The 18,674-nt window shown below is 36.1% G+C and overlaps 2 protein-coding genes, 1 long non-coding RNA gene and 1 pseudogene across 8 annotated transcripts; 1 reads left to right on the plus strand and 3 right to left on the minus strand.

The window, feature by feature from the left end:
- Positions 1-936: 936 nt before the first annotated feature.
- LOC18594101 (UDP-glycosyltransferase 79B2 pseudogene) lies at positions 937-2,921 on the minus strand (annotated as a pseudogene).
- Positions 2,922-3,024: 103 nt separating this feature from the next.
- Positions 3,025-5,290, minus strand: LOC18594102 (ras-related protein RABA1f). The gene is made up of 2 exons (XM_007021561.3): positions 4,919-5,290; positions 3,025-3,842 (listed from the first exon to the last, which is right to left on the minus strand). Exons 1-2 carry the CDS (start codon positions 5,137-5,139, stop codon positions 3,410-3,412), a joined length of 654 nt encoding a protein of 217 aa, XP_007021623.1. The 5' UTR covers positions 5,140-5,290; the 3' UTR covers positions 3,025-3,409.
- Positions 5,291-6,800: 1,510 nt separating this feature from the next.
- LOC18507103 (G-type lectin S-receptor-like serine/threonine-protein kinase At4g27290) lies at positions 6,801-10,317 on the plus strand. Of its 2 annotated transcripts, XM_088808127.1 has the most exons (8): positions 6,801-7,718; positions 7,860-8,227; positions 8,380-8,496; positions 8,744-8,901; positions 8,973-9,183; positions 9,280-9,517; positions 9,596-9,746; positions 9,825-10,317. In XM_088808127.1, exons 1-8 carry the CDS (start codon positions 6,946-6,948, stop codon positions 10,125-10,127), a joined length of 2,319 nt encoding a protein of 772 aa, XP_088664253.1. In that variant the 5' UTR covers positions 6,801-6,945; the 3' UTR covers positions 10,128-10,317. The 2 variants fall into 2 exon arrangements, with proteins under 2 accessions (XP_088664253.1, XP_017979986.2); XM_018124497.2 differs by having other exon boundaries at positions 6,801-8,227.
- A 399-nt stretch (positions 10,318-10,716) lies between these two features.
- LOC18594104 (uncharacterized) lies at positions 10,717-18,027 on the minus strand. 5 transcript variants are annotated; one of them, XR_016027449.1, is made up of 4 exons: positions 17,964-18,027; positions 11,714-12,649; positions 11,289-11,583; positions 10,717-10,917 (listed from the first exon to the last, which is right to left on the minus strand). It is a non-coding gene; the product is annotated as an uncharacterized LOC18594104 (long non-coding RNA). The 5 variants fall into 5 exon arrangements; XR_001928679.2 differs by lacking the exon at positions 17,964-18,027 and adding an exon at positions 12,741-12,848; XR_016027450.1 differs by lacking the exon at positions 17,964-18,027 and having other exon boundaries at positions 11,714-12,185; positions 12,478-12,817.
- Positions 18,028-18,674: the final 647 nt, after the last annotated feature.

An 18,674-nucleotide genomic window follows, 5' to 3' on the forward strand; every position in this document is an offset into this window, starting at 1 on the left:
GCCAAACCACTGGGAAATGCATCTCCATCATGAAGTAAACTCTCTGTCAAGTCTCAACCAATAACCACCCATGAACCAACAATCCTCTACACCATTATAAGTTCAAATATTTCTTCCTACTCTAGGCGACTTCCAAGTATCCAAACCTGTTGTTTGAATCGATTCTCCTTCACAATTCATAGGACTCTCGATTTTAATGTTTTTTATTTGAAGGGTGTTTTGGAGTGAAATGTACATTGTCAATATCAATGGATTCACATTGAATTATGATCAAAATTTAAGATGTTTTGAGTAATTTACCCTTTAATATTTTTATTATACTGTAGGAACTATTTAACATATTTTTCTTATAATAAATTTTTTTTCTTATAATAGTTTATTGTAGGTACCAAAAAAAATAATAGTTTATTATAATAAACTACCTATAGTTTACAATTGGTCAATGTCAAATTAAATCCTGTTGAAAGGGACTGACAATGTAAAGTAGGGTACATTTGTGTGGATAAGCAAACCTTTTATGTCAATTTTAATTAAGCTAGCGAGGTAAGTATTGGAACATAAAATTGGAAAATTCTCTAATTAAAAAATATCTGCGGAATAGTTGCAAGGCGTGTATTTATGTCACTTATTTTAAAGTTTTATTTGATTTTATTTATAATGTGTAAAAGAAGTTACTGATGTATAAATTTTGAAGATAAACCATTGATTGTATACAAAATCAATATAAAAAATTGTTTTTCTTTTTTATTTTATTCATACATTTTCAAGAAACTAGAGAATTTTATTTATAGACAAAGATATTTCTTCTTAACAGATACAATTGTCTATTTTTCAACAAACATAATTATTTGAATTGATTAAATTATTTGAACAAACATAACTCTTAAACAATTTTAATTGTTCAAAAGATTGGATGAAAATCCCTATTTGATAGGATTGTTCAAAAGATTTTCTTCTTTTCATTTTTCCATCATTATTGTTGAAAATCTCCAACAGCAAGCAGACCATTTATCTTCTTTTGCAATGTAGAGTCTCTATTTGATAAGATTTTGCAGACCTTGGATGAAATTATTGACATATTCATCCTGAAGATCTCTGTTAGAAAGTGTTTGGTTCAGCTTGGAATGGTTTCTCCTTAGCAAATCAGCCATTTCACTGTCCTTGTCCATAACCAGCTTGATGGCTTCACTCAACTTCTCCTTGGAAATCTGCATCTTTTCTCCTCTCTCCAACTCAACTGCAACCTTGAGTTCATCTACCATTAATCTGGTGTTCAGGATTTGACCTGCCAGGCTGGGAATCAGTACAATTTGGCAATCACTGAGCAAAGATTCCCACATGGTTCCATAACCACAGTGATTCACAAAACACCCAATAGATGGGTGTTTTAGTAGCAGCTCTTGCGGAAGCCAACCACCATGCACCAGCCCTCTTCCTTGAACCCTCTCTTCAAACCCCTCAGGCAATGCCTCTTCAACCGTCACGCATCCTTGTGGTGGTCTCAAAGCCACCAAGAAAGGTAGCCCCGATAACTCAAGCCCAAGAACTAACTCTTGAAACTCCTCCTTTTGCAGTGTAATCTGGCTTCCAAACGCACAAAACACCACAGAACTTGGCTCAAAGTTACTTAGCCAGCAAGCCCATTTCTCTTCAAGCTGTGTGTTCTTGGTTTCAGGGAAGCAAGGTCCTCTCAACAGAACGGTCTTTCCAAATTGTTCAACAAAATAGTCACAGAAAGGTCCCTCAATTTCACGATAAGTCCTGAAGGCTATGGCATGATTCTCTTCAATGCTAGAGATCAGGCGATCTTCAATTGACAATCCGGTTTCCGGTACTACTAAGAAATCTATTATAGCACCAACGTCTTCGCCTCTGAATCTCACAATAGAAGGATAACCAGGAGGTGTCTCTATAAGCTCTTCTTCAGTCACGTCCTTCCCATCCTTCCCATCTGTTTTGGTTAAGTGCGCAATATATTGCAGCTGCAGAAACCACAGTATAGTACACAGACTTGATGCCCATTTGGCGAGCCAGAGCTGGAATTCAATGCCCAAAATCATAGAAAACCATATCAGGCTTTATAGCCCTTAAGATGTCTTCAACTTGATCTTGGGTTCCATCAAAGCCAGCGTTAGCGAAGGACACATGTAGAGAGAAAGGAACATCAGATACAGTTTCGGCGTCTGGAGGGAGACCGTCTATACGGGGAACAACGAAAGGAAAGAATCGAATCAGGTTTGGGTAGTAGCTTAGCTGTTCCAACTTTGCCTGTGCTCCTTTAGGCAATAAGAAGGAAATCTTGTGGCCTTTCTCAGCAAGCTTGTTTGAGAGGTGAAGAAAGGGGATGAAATGGCCAAAGGCAAACCATGGAAACATAGCAACATGAAGTTGGGAGTTGTTCGATTTGCTCATCTTTGCTTCCACTCTGCTACCGTACGTCGAGACCAATATATATATATACACACTGTCTTTCAGAGGTATCTTTTTTTCTTGCCTCTGCCATTGTCAATAAAGAAGGTGGATCACTCAGTTTATAGCAAACATATCTTCCACTGACGCAACAATAGATTCTTATCTGATTTCCAAATCTTTAAGCACCAATGGCGACACATATATATGTTGTAATCCGCACTCTCTTTTGCTTCTTAGTTTATAATTAAACATATAGGAACTAATCTTGGATTAAGGGAAAAGCACATGATCTTACCATTTAATCACTGCATTATTCGTCTGAACTAAAACCTATTACAAAGACTGGCAATGTGAAGCACGAAAAACATGTGTGTGGAGAATAAGCAAATGTGTATACCAATTAGCCAGCTAGCATATCAAATCCCGTACTCCTCAGCCTTTTTATTGCTTGGTACAAGGCTCTTCCTCACCACTTGCACAAATACAACAGATTTCCATCAATCTCCATCCCTTTACCTTGAAACTTGTGGCCCCCCAAACTAGCAACAGATTTCCAACTTGTATACCAATTACAGCATTCACTCCAAATAAATTAACAGCCACAGGCACCTATGAAGGAATTAATATATATTATCATAGCTAATTCAAATTTTATGATCCACAACTAATAAAAATCATTTAAGATTCCAAAACTACATCTGTCTGAACAAACTATGTATTCTAAAGCAATCAAATACAACAAAAACTATCAAAACTATGGAAATGGAATGGAACATTACACGAGGAAGAAAAATACCCTAAAAGAAATAAAGAACCATGAAAAAGGAACTGAAATCAAATGAAAAAAAAAAAAAAGGAAAATTGCGAGATGCTGCATCTTCTCTGCCTTCAAATTCAAGGCTAGAGGAAGCTCAAGGACCATAACACAAAGAGGAACGTATTGCGCTTAAAGAGATGAAAAAGGGAGGAAACTTGGATGCCCAAAATCATCAAACATTTAAGCAGAACAGCAGCCAACTTTCTTGATGGCCGAAACATCATCCTTGCTTCCAACATTGATGGTTTGTCCCTTAGGCAAGGCTGCAGGATCGTCCCCTACCTCGAGTGCTTTTCGACTGACCACACGATATATTTGACTTAACACTTCCGTGAATGCATTTTCAACATTCATTGACTCAAGGGCAGATGTCTCCATAAAGAAGGTATTTTCTCTCTCGGCAAAGGCCTTAGCATCCTCAGTGGAAACAGCACGCAAGTGTCGCAGGTCCGCCTTGTTGCCAACAAGCATAATGACAATATTGGAGTCCGTGTGATCTCGTAGCTCCTTCAACCATCTCTCAACATTCTCAAATGTGACATGTCGAGTAACATCATAGACGAGCAATGCACCAACAGCTCCTCGGTAGTACGCACTTGTAATTGCTCGGTATCTTCGTAAGGAATATGACAAGAAATCAACTCTCAAAAAGCTTATAGAACACATTAATACAATTAATAAAATATATGACATTGTGAAAGCTTACTCTGGTACCTTTTACCCAGAGAAACATCACTGAGAAAATTATCTGTGCAACTAGAAAGTTCTGTTGTGCACACAACAGTTTTCCTGCCTCATGCATAGCAAGCAGAGTTGAAGACAGAACAGAAGACATGACTTCTAAAGGCATGTAAAGATGCTTTTCACATAAGTTCAAGCATCAAAATTTACAAATAATAGGACATTCATCAGAACTGAAACAAAAACCACAACAATGTCCTAAATTTCAAAATATCATATAATAGTACTTTAAGACTAGAACAAGGTTTCCTTAGTAGAATTAATACAATAATCAAAGCTGAAAATAACAGACAAATTCTTCTTAACCCAACAACAATAAATACAATGTTTCATAGATTAGACAGACAAGTGATAGAATATACAAGGGATATTCTAGAGATGCTAACAGATACAGCTCAATGATTCAACTTGGACTTTTAAGAGTAGTAGGTGCACTCTATGTTTTCGTTAATGGAACAGACATTAAATAAATTAGACCCACTACGTTTTCTGTATGGCTCATCCATGAGTAAACCAACTGTTGATTTTATATATAATCTATTCATAAACATGACACATGCTAATTTCTAAACCAAATCGACTTTGCAGCATGCTAATCAAGAAAATTGTCTTTGACATATTCTTAAAACAACGGACCAATCCAAAAAAACGCTTTCTTTTCGCCAAATAACCAAAATCCAAGTCCACATGCTTTAACATTAAAAAGAAAAAAAAATCTGAATGCACCTCATTCCCACATTATCCCAGCAACCAAACAACCTAAAAAGAAAAAACCAAAATTCCAAGTACCCATTTCACCAAACCAATACACCAATCCAAGATACACCTCCTTTTCCTCAAATCTCTCAAAATTACAAAACCCCTTAAAACTAAAAAAAAGAACAAAACAAAACAAATGAGAAATAAGAGTGAACATTTAAAACAAGAAAGTGAGTTTAAAAAATGTACCTTTCTTGTCCAGCGGTGTCCCAAATCTGGGCCTTAACGATCTTATCATCTACCCGAATGCTTCGGGTGGCGAATTCGACTCCGATTGTGGATTTGGATTCAAGGCTAAACTCGTTCCTCGTAAATCTAGACAACAAGTTCGATTTCCCCACACCCGAATCCCCGATCAGCACCACCTTGAACAAATAATCATAGTCGTCATCCGCTCTATATGCCGCCATTTCGGGTCACCGGGTTGGAATCTTTTTATCGGATTTATTTTAAAAAATTGGATTTTTCGAGGAAATTTTTATCAAATGGCAGAGATCGGTGGCATTAGAGAGGGAGAGAGAGAGATTTCGACATTGGCAAAAATAAAGTGAAATGCGGGGTTAGATTCCGGAGGGGATAAGGATTGGGTCAAGTAAGGTAATGAATTTGGTGATCCGGCCCAATTAAGTTAGTGGGCCAATTTAACGGAAAAGTGGGTTTTTGGAATTTTTTTTGGAGCAGCCAACTTAATAGAATAATAATATATAGTAAGCACAATAATTAAAAGAATTTTTAAATTATTTTAAAAAATTTTAAATAAAGTTTTAATTTTTTATCACTTCGAATAAGTTTTTTATATTTTTTTAGATTAAATAAATTTTTATCATTAACGGTTAAATAATTAAACGTTATTTATCATTTTATGTCATGTAGTGTTGATATGATATGTTAACATATTATATATATATATATTTTTTAAATTAGAGAAATAAGATTTCGAATTTTACTTTTTAAGTAAAAGATCATGTATCAATTAATAAATTAAATATTTAGATAACATGGCATATTGATGTGATATAATGACATGACAATATAATCATACGATATTTTTTACCCCACATCAACTTAATTGATACAAATAATTCTCATTAATCAAAACCTGACTTGTAATTTTATGTCATATTGTATTAATTTGATATATTAATATATTATAATTAATAATGATGTGATATATTAATATTATAAAATAATATGACGATATAATTTCATGTATTTTTTAACTCCACCTGATTGTGGACTAAATCGATAATCAGGTTTTCTTGTTCTTTATATTTATAGTTGTGTTGATAAATGGAAAGGTGTAGGCATATCCACTCAACCAATATGATACAAGCTTTCGGCTTTGGCTAGCCATAAGATAGAATGTCAAAAACTGAGAAGACACTTTGAAAGATAAAAGTCCTGGGAGTGTATCTCCTAGCCTGGGTCGTGTTCGTTGACGACCTTTCATTAGTTCTAGCTGCCAACGGTCCCTGGCCAACTGCATTTAATTATTTGACTAGCCAAATGTTTTACCCTTTCCGGAATTAATTCTATAGTCAAACCTGGCAAACTCAAACTTCAAGTACTGGTATCCGTATATTTCAGCTCATTACTTCGAAGAAGCTCCTGATTGGTCAGCTACAAGAAGAGTAGAAAAGACAGTCAACGTGGTCTTCCCAACTTGCAAGTAGGAGTGAACAATTAGTCGATTCCATTGATTTAGTCAATTATAATTAATGATTAAATAAATTAAATATTTTTAAAAATTTGATAAGAATTGACCAAATATAAAAGAAAATCGAGTTAGTTAACTATCGAATTGAAAATCAATAAATTTAAAAAAATTGTAAGATTTAAAATAAAAATCAATAATAAAAACATATATTTTATATAAATTTAAAAATAATATATATAATATTATCATATATATATATATATATATAATTAGTTTGATCTTTTGATTGATTCGGTTTAAAAATTTCAAAATGAAGAAACAATCAAATAAATCAATTAAATTAAACTTTTCAGATTAATAAATTTAATAAACCAATTAGATCGAATAGTTTTACTTAAATCACATTTAAATCAGTTCGGTTGACCCGGTACAATTTTGCTCACACACTACTTGCATGCACCTCCATGAAAGTGAACTGTTATGAGCTTTGAGATTCTTTTCTTTTATAATGCTTCAATATGAAAAACTCTAGCAGTGAGTTGTGAAAGCTTGGGAAGCGATGGACATTTTATCTTTCATTTCGATCAAAATCATCTTGCTTAGTTTCTTCTCTAGATTCTCTGTTGGAATCGATTACTTTACCTCCTCAGAGTCTTTAAGTGATGGCAGGACCTTGGTTTCCAGAGATGGAACCTTTGAACTGGGTTTCTTCAGCCCTGGAAGCTCCATGAATCGTTACTTGGGAATTTGGTACAAGAAAATCCCTGTCCGAACTGTTGTTTGGGTTGCAAACCGGCGCAACCCAATCAATGACTCGTATGGTATGCTGTTGCTCAACAGAAAAGGCAATCTTATGCTGCTCAGTCGAAGCAACGGTGTTGTTTGGTCAACAAACTCAACAAAGATAGCGCGAAAGCCAATAGTACAGCTCTTGGATTCTGGAAATCTTGTCCTAAGAGATGAAAGTGATGATAGTAATTCAGAAAGAGCTCTTTCGTGGCAAAGCTTTGACTATCCAACTGATACTCTTCTACCAGGGATGAAGTATGGATCGGACTTGAGAACTGGTCTTGATCGCCGTTTGACAGCATGGAAGAGCTATGATGATCCATCTCCTGGAGACTTCACTTCTGGCGTCGAGCTAAATAATTACCCTGATTTTGTTGCATGGAAGGGTACAAAGAAACTCATTCGGACAGGCCCCTGGAATGGCCTCGGATACAGTGGTACACCCTTGTTAAAGCCTAGTCCTGGTTTTCACTTCGAATTTGTATGGAATAATGACGAGGTGTACTTCAGATTTTGCCTCGGCAATCAATCAGCTATCATGAGGTATGTTTTGAACCAAACCATCTATCAGGCTCAGGGCTACTTTTGGATTGAAGGAAGTAGAAGTTGGATGCTTTCTACTTATCCACCGACTGATTTCTGTGACAACTTTGGACTCTGTGGTGCATATGGGATTTGTGACAGTGCCGAAGCGCTACCTTGTCAATGTTTGAAAGGATTCAAGCACAAAGCTTCACGGTATTGGGACTCCATCAACTGGTCTCAAGGATGTGTTCGCAATAAGCCATTAGACTGCCAGAAGGGAGATGCATTTATCAAATTTGGTCGATTGAAACTGCCAGATACAGAACATTCTTGGGTAGACAAAAGCATAAGTCTCAAAGAATGCAGGGCTAAATGTTTACAGAACTGTTCTTGTATGGCCTACACAAACACAGATATAAGAGGAAAAGGAAGTGGTTGTGCCATTTGGTTTGGAGATCTGATTGATATCAAACAGTTTCAAGATGGTGGGCAAGAACTATACATTCGAATGTCTACTTCTGAAGCAGGTATATGAGCTAATTACTTTTGATTGTGATAAGTATCAAGTATTTCCTTGAAGTTATATTACCAAGTATTAAACCATTTAACGCTGCACCTAATTTAACTAACTTCTTTCTTTTTCTTTCTTGGATTCATTGAATTGTCCTTGTCCATGAAGAGCCAAAAGGTGAGGTTAAAATGAAGCTTGCAGTCATACCTCCAGCTGTCATTTTCTTAGTTGTTGGTGTGCTTCTTGTCTGCTATTACTTTCGCAGAAGCCGTACAAGAATGCAAGGTAAAGCCATCTGCCTTCAGAAATCATATTTCAACAATGCTTTAGAGAAACTTCAGAAATGTAAAGAGTGCTAGAAACTTCCCCTGGTTCTTTTGAGAAAAGATCCAAAAGAACTCAGACACAATCATATGGTGGCTGTGAGAGGAATTTTGAGGTTTTGTTCAGAAATATGTTGGACCAAAACCAACAAAGTGGTCATAACCCAACATTCTATGGCTAATGTTAGCACGTTTGGCAACTGTTTCAGGGGAAAATGAAAATCATGGTGTAAATAACAGGAGCAATGCAGGGCAAAAGGAAGATAGAGAACTTGAATTATTCGACCTAGCTGTGTTAGCTAAAGCCACCAATGGCTTCTCATCTGACAAGAAGCTGGGAGAAGGTGGTTTTGGGCCTGTTTACAAGGTAAATTTGCACTGTTCTGCTTAAATGAATGTTAGACGAAAACATTCTTACATATGGTACATTATTTTCAGGGTACTATGGAAGATGGACAACAAATTGCTGTGAAGAGGCTCTCAATCCGCTCAAGACAAGGATCAGATGAGTTCAAAAATGAAGTAGCACTGATCGCCAAACTTCAACATCGGAATCTTGTAAAGCTTCTTGGATGCTGCATCCAAGGAGAGGAGAAAATGCTGGTGTATGAATTTATGCCGAACAAAAGTCTGAATTTCTTCATTTTCGGTAATGGATCCCTCAAAAAACCTGAAAAATTTCTGTAGGCTAGTGCATATATATAATAAATGGAGACTGAATTTCAATATAGTACATGCATGTCAGACAGAGCAAGGCATGAGCTACTAGATTGGCCAAAGCGTTTTCATATTATCAATGGAGTTGCTCGGGGGCTTGTCTATCTGCATCAAGATTCCAGATTGAGGATTATACACAGAGATCTTAAAACTAGTAATATTCTCCTTGATAGTGAGATGAATCCAAAAATTTCAGACTTCGGCTTGGCTAAAACTTTTGGAGGAGACCAGACTGAGGGGAATACAAATAGAGTGGTTGGAACTTAGTAAGTGGTTAACTGCACATTCATGAATTTAACTGTAAAACATCACTAATGTTGCTTTCTTTTGCTGATTTTCTACAGTGGTTATATGGCACCAGAATACGCTATCAACGGGCAATTCTCAGTAAAATCAGACGTTTTCAGCTTCGGGATACTGGCGCTGGAGATTATAAGTGGCAAGAAAAATAAAGGGTTTTACAATCCAAGCCATGACCTCAACCTGATTGGACATGTAAGCATGAAACTTACTTGTTAAATGTTGATGTACTTTGAGAAGGAGAATGACCAACAGCTTATAATTTTGTCTTAGGCTTGGGCACTGTGGAAGAAAGAAAAGCCATTAGAACTGATTGATTCGTTTTTACAAGAGTCATGCTCTCTGTCGGAAGTGGTGAGGTGCATCCACATTGCTCTCTTATGTGTGCAACAACATCCTGATGATAGACCCAACATATCATCTGTGGTTCTTATGTTGGGTAGTGAGATTGCCCTAGTAGAACCCAAGGAACCCAGTTTCCTGATGGACAATAAGTCACTAGAAACAGATTCTTCTTCAAGCAATATTAAATTGTCAAATAATGATGTTACTATCTCAATTTTGGATGGTCGATAGAGAAATATTTAACTATATGTCTTACTCTGTCATTGTCTTAGCAAATGTTTGCTCATCATGCAATTTGTACATTACATTTCTACATCCATGTGTGCGATATGTAAGGATTGGTTGTTCTGTTTCTCATGTTAAATTCAGAAGACAGATCTTGTAGAAAGATTCCTGAAGAAATTTTTGTATTTTGAATGCAGTTTGTCTCCGAATATTGGTTTCTTATCTGAGAGTTCAATTAGGACAAACATTGCAAAACATAGACTACAGGGCTAATTATGAGAACATCTTACAATCTACTTTGCCACTGGCATTAGTCTAATAAAGATAAAAAGATTTAACAGTTTCTGTTAGCTTAATAAAATAATCTTGCATTGTTTTACCCTTAGCGATAAATGTCACCAAAATTACTAGGTAGAAAATTGTTTATTGCTTTACATTTATGTTATCATAATTATTATCTTCCAATTGTATTGTGTTGATCTAAAACATAGAGATATTATGTGTTTTAGCCAAAAATAAGAGATTCAATTGCCTCATCCACAAAATTAAAGATGAATAATGATATAAAGAACAACAGAAAGAAAGATATGCTTGCATGAACACTATATCTGATTTAATTTCTCTTGAATATTCGCATTTAATCGGATAGAATTCTCAATGTGCCTTTTTAGGAATTTTAGTATTTCCCTATCATTTTGTTCCTCAAAATGACAATAAACCTTTCCAACGTCGTTGAACTCTTGACCATACAAATGGGATGCGCAAGCTACTTTGTAAGTTAAAAGCTTCGAGAACCCTGTTCCAAACAAGGAGAACAAAAATTTATTTAACCAATCTCGCCAAGAAAAAGATCATGAAGCACGTGGAGTAGTTCGCCAGATGTGTGCTAAAATACGAAAGATGCAACATAGCATATGACTAGGTGATGCTTGATGATGATTGAAACAATAAATTTATTCAGGTTAAATAACCATTCTTCAAAACTAGCAAGCCAAAAGAATCATGCAAATGTTAGCAATCAAAAGGACAATAAACTATAATGTAAGCAGGCTCAACCAACATGGGGGTCTAACTCCTGTGAGAACTGAGATAGATAGTAAAGGAATTAAGTAAAACGGTGCAGAGGGAAAGGATTAGACAGTTCCGTAATAGGAAATAGTAACAAACCTCAAGCCATTTCTGATGCAAGCATCTTCATGGCAAAGTGACGTTTTAACCAGCATTTGCAGCATAACCTCCAAACTTTTCTTGATTTTCCCTCAGTAAAAATTTTGGCATCTTATTGTAGTTAACAGAGAGCTTTGGAATTTGTTCACCTTCATTCCTATTGAGACATACTGACAATCGATCCTCTTCATGCTGATATAGTTTGAGGAAGCATGAAGCAAACACCCTCCATGTATTGGACTCTAGATTGGTAGCTTCCAAATGCAAAGCAATCATCTCCACAAGGTATTCCAGACTATAGTCCCTTAAAAAGAATATCAAAATCACAATTATATATGCAAAAACTTCTATGATTAAGAGAGAGAGAGAGATTGTCAAAACCCAAGTTCAAATATTGCAAAAGCAAACAAAAAGAGGGGAGGGACCTTGGTGGTGGCTGTGTCACAACTAGGTGATAGAATCACTGCATTGAAACGACTGTCAAATGAAGCGGGTACTGGTCTATCTATGCAAGATAATTGATAATATACCATTTTGTTGCATGCTGACAAGCCTTGCCAATGAGTGGCAGCATGTTGGATCCTTCTTCAAAGTCTCCTCAAAACATGTAGAGAGCATGACAGAATCATTAGAATAAAAACACTCTAAAAGACTAGCCCTTATTCTGCAAAGGACCAACACATCAGTGTTTTGTAAAGGCAACAAGAGGACCAGCTGAAAAAATTAACATACTGCAAGAATAATTAAATCTTTTATATAATATTTAGAAGGTGCTCCTGAAAGTAAAGATTCCATGGGAGATAGTAGAAAATAATTAAAATATCAAGCCCATTCTACTAAAGGAAAACTTCTAAGCGAAGAGGGAGCTTTAGCCTCGGATACACCCAAAGGAGATTTCTGCACAAGATATATTTGTCAAGACAGAAGAAAAAGGAAAGTAATGTCAACAAAAACTATCTACCTTATCACAAAAATCTATGCAAAGGCAACAGTACCATAATGTCCCTTGGAACAACTAGTACTAACACATTCAGATATAATATTTTCCCAAAAAGATTATCACCAGACATAACTGCCACAAGAAATACCATAGTTGTAATCATTAGTTGAGTCCTCTAGCACTTATCTTCATATTCCTTTTTCTGTTATTCTCAAGTTATCTAAGTTAAGCCAAAATGAAATAAAGTACCTTTGGGATTATATTTTCCAATATGAATTCACTTCTTGGCAACCATGGAAAAAGGGGGGGAACAAAATTATTTGGTAGGTCGATACCTAAATGGAAAGGGCACTCTTGAATTGTTACAGAACTTTTCGACTTCACTTAGGGCCTCATTCACTTGACCTCCAATCAGCAACAACTGGCATAAAACAAACGAAAAGAGAAAAAAAATAATGTTTGAATCAGTAAGAAAGAATAACTTTTGTAAGTAATTAAATTCTCTATCATACTATTATATAGTGTTGAGAGACTAGTGATTCCAGATGGTGCTGTAGAAGAAGATGAAATTGAGCACTATGTCAACTATACGTTGAAGGAAGGAAGAATCTAGAAAAAGTATTACTTTAGCTATTGAGTTAGTGTTTAATAAAACTCTTCAAATATTGTCGTTTTGAGTCTTAGTTATGGGTATGCTAAAAACGTTTTTTCTGGTGTCGTTTTTTGCTATTTGTAAGGCTAAAAGCCATGTTTTATTTTTGCTGGTTGTTCATTTTTCCTCTTAGCTGTTGAAGGTTGTTGCAATGCACAAAATCCAAGTCTGGATTCTTGTGCTTAGCTGGTTTTTCATGTTTTTCATTTTATTCCCCGATTTTCTTGGCTTAGTCTATTACTACCCATATAGATATTCTTGAGAATGAAAGTGGCTGTAGAGTTCTTTTCTCCCACCATTGGGTTTTTCAATTTCTTCTTTATTCCTAAAATCATTTTAGCTTCTCTGTTCTCCAGCTAAAATTCATCAGAAATTTTACATGGTATCAGAGCTCTTAAGGGTCTTAAGGGGTTGTTTTCTCTGATTTTTTTCCTCTCTTATTTGATTTCCAACTTAGCTGTTTAGTTCATGGTTCATGGCTACCTCCGGTTTTAGCACCACTGTTTCTCCAGTGCTTACTGGAGAAAATTATGTTTTTTGGTCTGTGAAGATGCAATCTTACCTGCGAGCTTTCCCTCTTTGGGAGGTGGTAGAGATTGGAGAAGATCCTGTTCAAAGGCATGCTAACCCAACATTGGCTCAAATAAGGCAGTTTGAGGAAGACAAGGCAAAAAGGTATAAGGTCCTGTCCTGTTTACATTTTGCTGTCTCTGATGATATTTTTAGTAGAATCATGCATCTAAATAGTTCTAAAGAGGTCTGGGATCAGTTGAAAGAGGAATTTCACGGTAGTGATAGAACTAGAAGGATTCAAGCTCTTAATTTATCTAGGCAGTTTGAAATGTTGACTATGGATGATACTGAGACCATTAAAAAGTTCTCTGGTAAAATGATGGGTGTTGTTAATCAACTAAGGCTGCTTGGTAAAGAGATGGATGAGGAAAGACTTATTAGCAAGATGCTGGTTAGTCTGTCTAAGAGATATGAGTCAAAAATCTTCTCACTGGAAGATTCTAGAGATCTTAGTCAAATAACTTTAAAAGAGCTGGTGAATACATTAGAGGGTTTAGAGCAGAGGAGAGCTTTTAGGCAAAAGGGCATCACTGAAAGTGCCTTGGTTGCAAATTCAAAGAATGTGAAGCCTAGTAATGGTAGTGCTAAGAGAAATGAAGTAGGAAAAAGGGATAAGAGTAAGAAGTCTGATGAGAAGGGACATAGGGAACAAAAGAAAAAGTTTCCACCGTGCTCTCATTATAAAAAAACAAACCATACAGAGAAGTTTTGCTGGTTCAGACCAAATGTCAAATGCAAGAGGTGTCAACAGCAAGGACATGTGGAGAAGGTTTGCGAAAGTAAAGATAAAAACTGGTGATGAGAAAGTTGTAGTAGTTGAAGAACTTCAAGCTGATGAAGAGATACTTTTCATGGTGAAACATGTGGACAGTGAAGAAAGAAAAGATGTGTGGCTGCTTGATAGTGGCTGCTCCAATCATCTCACTGGATGCAAGGACAATTTTGTTGATTTGGACTCTAGCTTCAGGACAAGAATGGAGGTTGGAAATGGAGAATTTCTACTGATTTTTGGAGTGGGAACTATAGGTGTCCAGACTCCTACAGGTAGAAAATTGATAAATTGTGTTTACTTTGCTCCGGATGTTAGCCAAAACTTGTTGAGTGTAGGGCAATTAGTTGATGACAACTATATGCTTGTTTTCAAAGATAGGACCTGCACTGTTAGTGATCCTGCTGGTAAAGAGTTGTTTACAGTAGGCATGAGAAATAGATGCTTTCCTGTGAATTGGATGAAACTTAAACAGACTGCTTATAAGGCTATTTTTGTGGACACTGACCTTTGGCATAGGAGGTATGGTCATATCAATCATACTTACTTGAAGCAAATGGCTGTGCGTAATCTTGTTGATGGACTTCCTAGAATTGGTGAACCTGATAGAGTTTGTAGAATTTGTCAATTTGGAAATCAAAAGAGAGCTGAATTTCCTAAAACCAGAACCTAGAAAGCAACTTGAAAATTGGAGTTGGTGCATACTGATATAGGAGGTCCAATGAAGATTGAGTCTTTAAATGGGAGCAGATTTTATTTGCTGTTCATTAATGATGTGACAAAATTCAGTTGGATTTATTTCCTAAAAAGAAAATCTGAAGCTTCTGGTGGTTTTCCTGAGTTTAAAACTCTAGTGGAGAATCAGGCAAGCCAAACCATTAAGAAGGTCAGAAGTGACAATGGCACTGAATTCACTGCAACAAAATTTGAGCTGTATCTCAGTCAGTTTGGCATAGTGCATCAGCTCCCAGTGACATATAGTCCTCAACAAAATGGAACTTCTGAGAGGAAAAACAGAACAATTATGGAGATGGCTAGATGTTTGTTATTTGAAATGAGCCTACCAAAGTACCTATGGGCAGAAGCAGCTAATACTGCAAACTATCTTCTTAATATTGCTCAGACCAGAGCTCTCCCAAATAAGACTCCATATGAAGCATGGTTTGATGTCAAGCCTGCTATTAATCATCTTAGAGTGTTTGGCTGCATTTGCTATTCTAAAGTTCCTGATGCTAAAAGAGGAAAACTAGATGAAAAGTCTCTTGTAGCAGTCCATCTTGGTTATAGCCAAGTATCCAAAGGTTACAGGGTGCTTGATGTTAAGACAAGAAAGGTATTTGTTAGCAGGGATGTGAAGTTTGATGAGGCAGCAAAGTGGAACTGGAAGACACAAAGGATTGAAAGTAGCTGGGTTAGAGGTAATGCTGATGATGTTCTGGATGATTATGAAGCAGTAAATGAAGATGATGAGAACATTGATGAGGTTTCTGTCAGAGGAACAAGATCACTTCAAGACATATATAACAGATGTCATGTAGCCATCATTGAGCCAAGCTCTTATATGGAAGCTGTTGTAGATGTGAACTGGAAGCAAGCAATGGATGTTGATATGGCGATGATCAAGAAGAATAACACCTGGGTTTTTGTTGACAGATTAGAGAACTAGAAGGTTATTGGTGTTAAGTGGGTTTATAGGACTAAGCTAAACTCTGATGGTACAATTAACAAGCGCAAAGCCAAATTAATAGTTAAAGGCTTCTCACAAGTCCATGGAGTTGATTTCTTTGAAACCTTTTCACTAGTAGCCAGACATGATACTATAAGGCTACTAGTTGCACTTGCTACAAATGAAGGGTGGTTAATCTAGCACCTAGACATCAAGTCAGCATTTTTGAATGGTACTATTGGAGAAGAGATCTTTGTTGAGCAGTTTGAAGGTTATGTTTAACCTGGCATGGAGAACAAAGTCTGCAAATTGGTCAAAGCCCTTTATGGACTCAAACAGGCTCCAAGGGCATGGTATGAGAGAATGGATGCCTACTTACAAAGCCTGGAGTTTACCAGAAGCAGCAGTGAGCATACACTGTATGTGAAGGGAACAGGTAATAAGATTCAACTTATTATTTCTCTTTATGTGGATGATATGCTTATCACAAGTCCTAGTGGTAAGTTTGTGGATGATTTTAAGGCCAAAATGCAAACTGAATTTGAAATGAGTGATTTGGGAAGGATGTCTTACTTTCTTGGTATGGAGATTGATCAAGGCTCTGATTTCATTTTACTGCATCAGAGGAAATATGCCTCTGATTTGTTGAAAAGGTTTAAAATGGAAAAATGTAAAGCAGTAGCAACCCCTTTGGCTGTTGGTACTAAACTGTGCAAGGATGATGGTGGAGCTGAAAATAATGAAACTTATTATAGAAGGTTGATAGGGAGCTTATTGTATTTATCTTCCACAAGGCCAGATATCATGTATGCTACCAGCTTGCTTTCTAGGTTCATGCACAAGCCCTCTGAAGTTCATTTGTGTGCTGTTAAAAGAATTCTCAGGTATGTGAAAGGAACCTTACGTTTTGGCTTGAAATTCTCTAAGAATGGAAATCAGAAGCTTCAAGGCTTTTGTGACAGTGATTGGGGTGGAAGTTTGGAGGACTCAAAAAGCATTTCTGGGTACTGTTTCTCTCTTGGCAGTGCTGTTTTTTCTTAAAACTCCAAGAAACAAGATATAGTGGCACAGTCTTCTGCTGAAACAAAGTATGTTGCAGCAGCCTCAGCTGCAAACCAGGCTATTTGGCTGAGGAAGATTCTTCAAGATTTAATGTTTAGCTGTGAACTACAAACAACTTTTTGGATAGACAGTAAGTCTGCAATCTCAATGGCTAAAAACCCAGTTGATCATGGCAGAACTAAGCACATAAGGATCAAGTTTCATGCCATTAGAGAAGCTGTCAAAAATGGTGAAGTAGCGGTAGAATATTGTCCTACAAAGGAGCAGTTGGTAGATATTTTCACTAAGGGATTGAGTACTGATCAGTTCAAGTTTTTAAGAGACAAACTTGGAGTTTGTTCATCTGGAATCAAGGAGGTGTGTTGAGAAACTAGTGATTCCAGATGGTGCTGCAGAAGAAGATGAAATTGAGCACTAAGTCAACTATATGTTGAAGGAAGGAAGAATCTAGAAAAAGTATTACTTTAGCTGTTGAGTTAGTGCTTAATAAAACTCTTCAAATAGTATCGTTTTGAGTCTTAGTTATGGGTCTGCTGAAAACGTTTTTACTGGTGTCGTTTTTGGCTGTTTGTAAGGCTAAAAGCCATGTTTTATTTTTGCTGGTTGTTCATTTTTCCTCATATCTGTTGAAGGTTGTTGCAATGCACAAAAATCCAAGTCTCGATTCTTGTGCTTAGCTGGTTTTTCATGTTTTTCATTTTATTCCCCAATTTTATTGGCTTAGTCTGTTACTACCCATATAGATATTCTTGAGAATGAAAATGGCTGTAGAGTTCTTCTCTCCCACCATTGGGTTTTTCAATTTCGTCTTTGTTCCCAAAATCATTTTAGCTCCTCTGTTCTCCAGCTAAAAATTCATCAGAAATTTTACATACAGATATAGATCCCTTTTTGTCTTTTGACTAATGTATACCTAAATCTCTATAAGAATATTAAAAGATGCTCCAGCTTACCATTTAAGATGTTCAAAATACAAAAAAAAAAAAAAAATTGTAAGGGAAACATAATTATACCTGCACTAAAGGAAGTAATGCTGCTAACAAATGGGGTGTAGAGTGAAGTGCAAGCTGTAGGCACTTCACAGCATCATTATAATGAAGTGCTAACAAATATACAGGCTTTCAGCTTTGGCTAGCCATAAGATAGAATGTCAAGAACTGAGAAGACACTTTGAAAGATGAAAGTCCTGGGAGTGTATCTCCTGGCCTGGGTCGTGCTCGTTGACTACCTTTCATTAGTTCTAGCTGCCAACGGTCCCTGGCCAACTGCATTTAACAATGTGACGAACAAAATGTTTTTCCTGTTCCAGAATAAATTCTGTAGTCAAACCTCGCAAACTCAAACTTCAAGTACTGGTATCCATATATTTCAGCTCATTACTTCGAAGAAGCTCCAGATTGGTCAGCTACAAGAAGAGTAGAAAAGACTGGCAGCGCGGTCTCCCCAACTTGCAAGTAGGGGTCAACAGTCAGTGGATTCAATTGATTCAGTTTGTTATAATTAATAATTAAATGAATTAAATATTTTTAAAAAATAGATGAGAATTGATCAAATCAAAAAAAAATCGAATTAGTCAAATATCGAATTGAAAATTAATAAATTTAAAAATAATTATAAAATATAAAATAAAAATTAATAATAAAAATATAAATTTTATATAAATTTAAAAAATATATATATAATATTATAATATATTAATATATATATATATAATTAATTTGATG

This window comes from Theobroma cacao, chromosome 7, assembly GCF_053813885.1.
Source record: "Theobroma cacao isolate CCN51 chromosome 7, ASM5381388v1, whole genome shotgun sequence".
In the NCBI taxonomy this organism is placed as follows: Eukaryota; Viridiplantae; Streptophyta; class Magnoliopsida; order Malvales; family Malvaceae; genus Theobroma; species Theobroma cacao.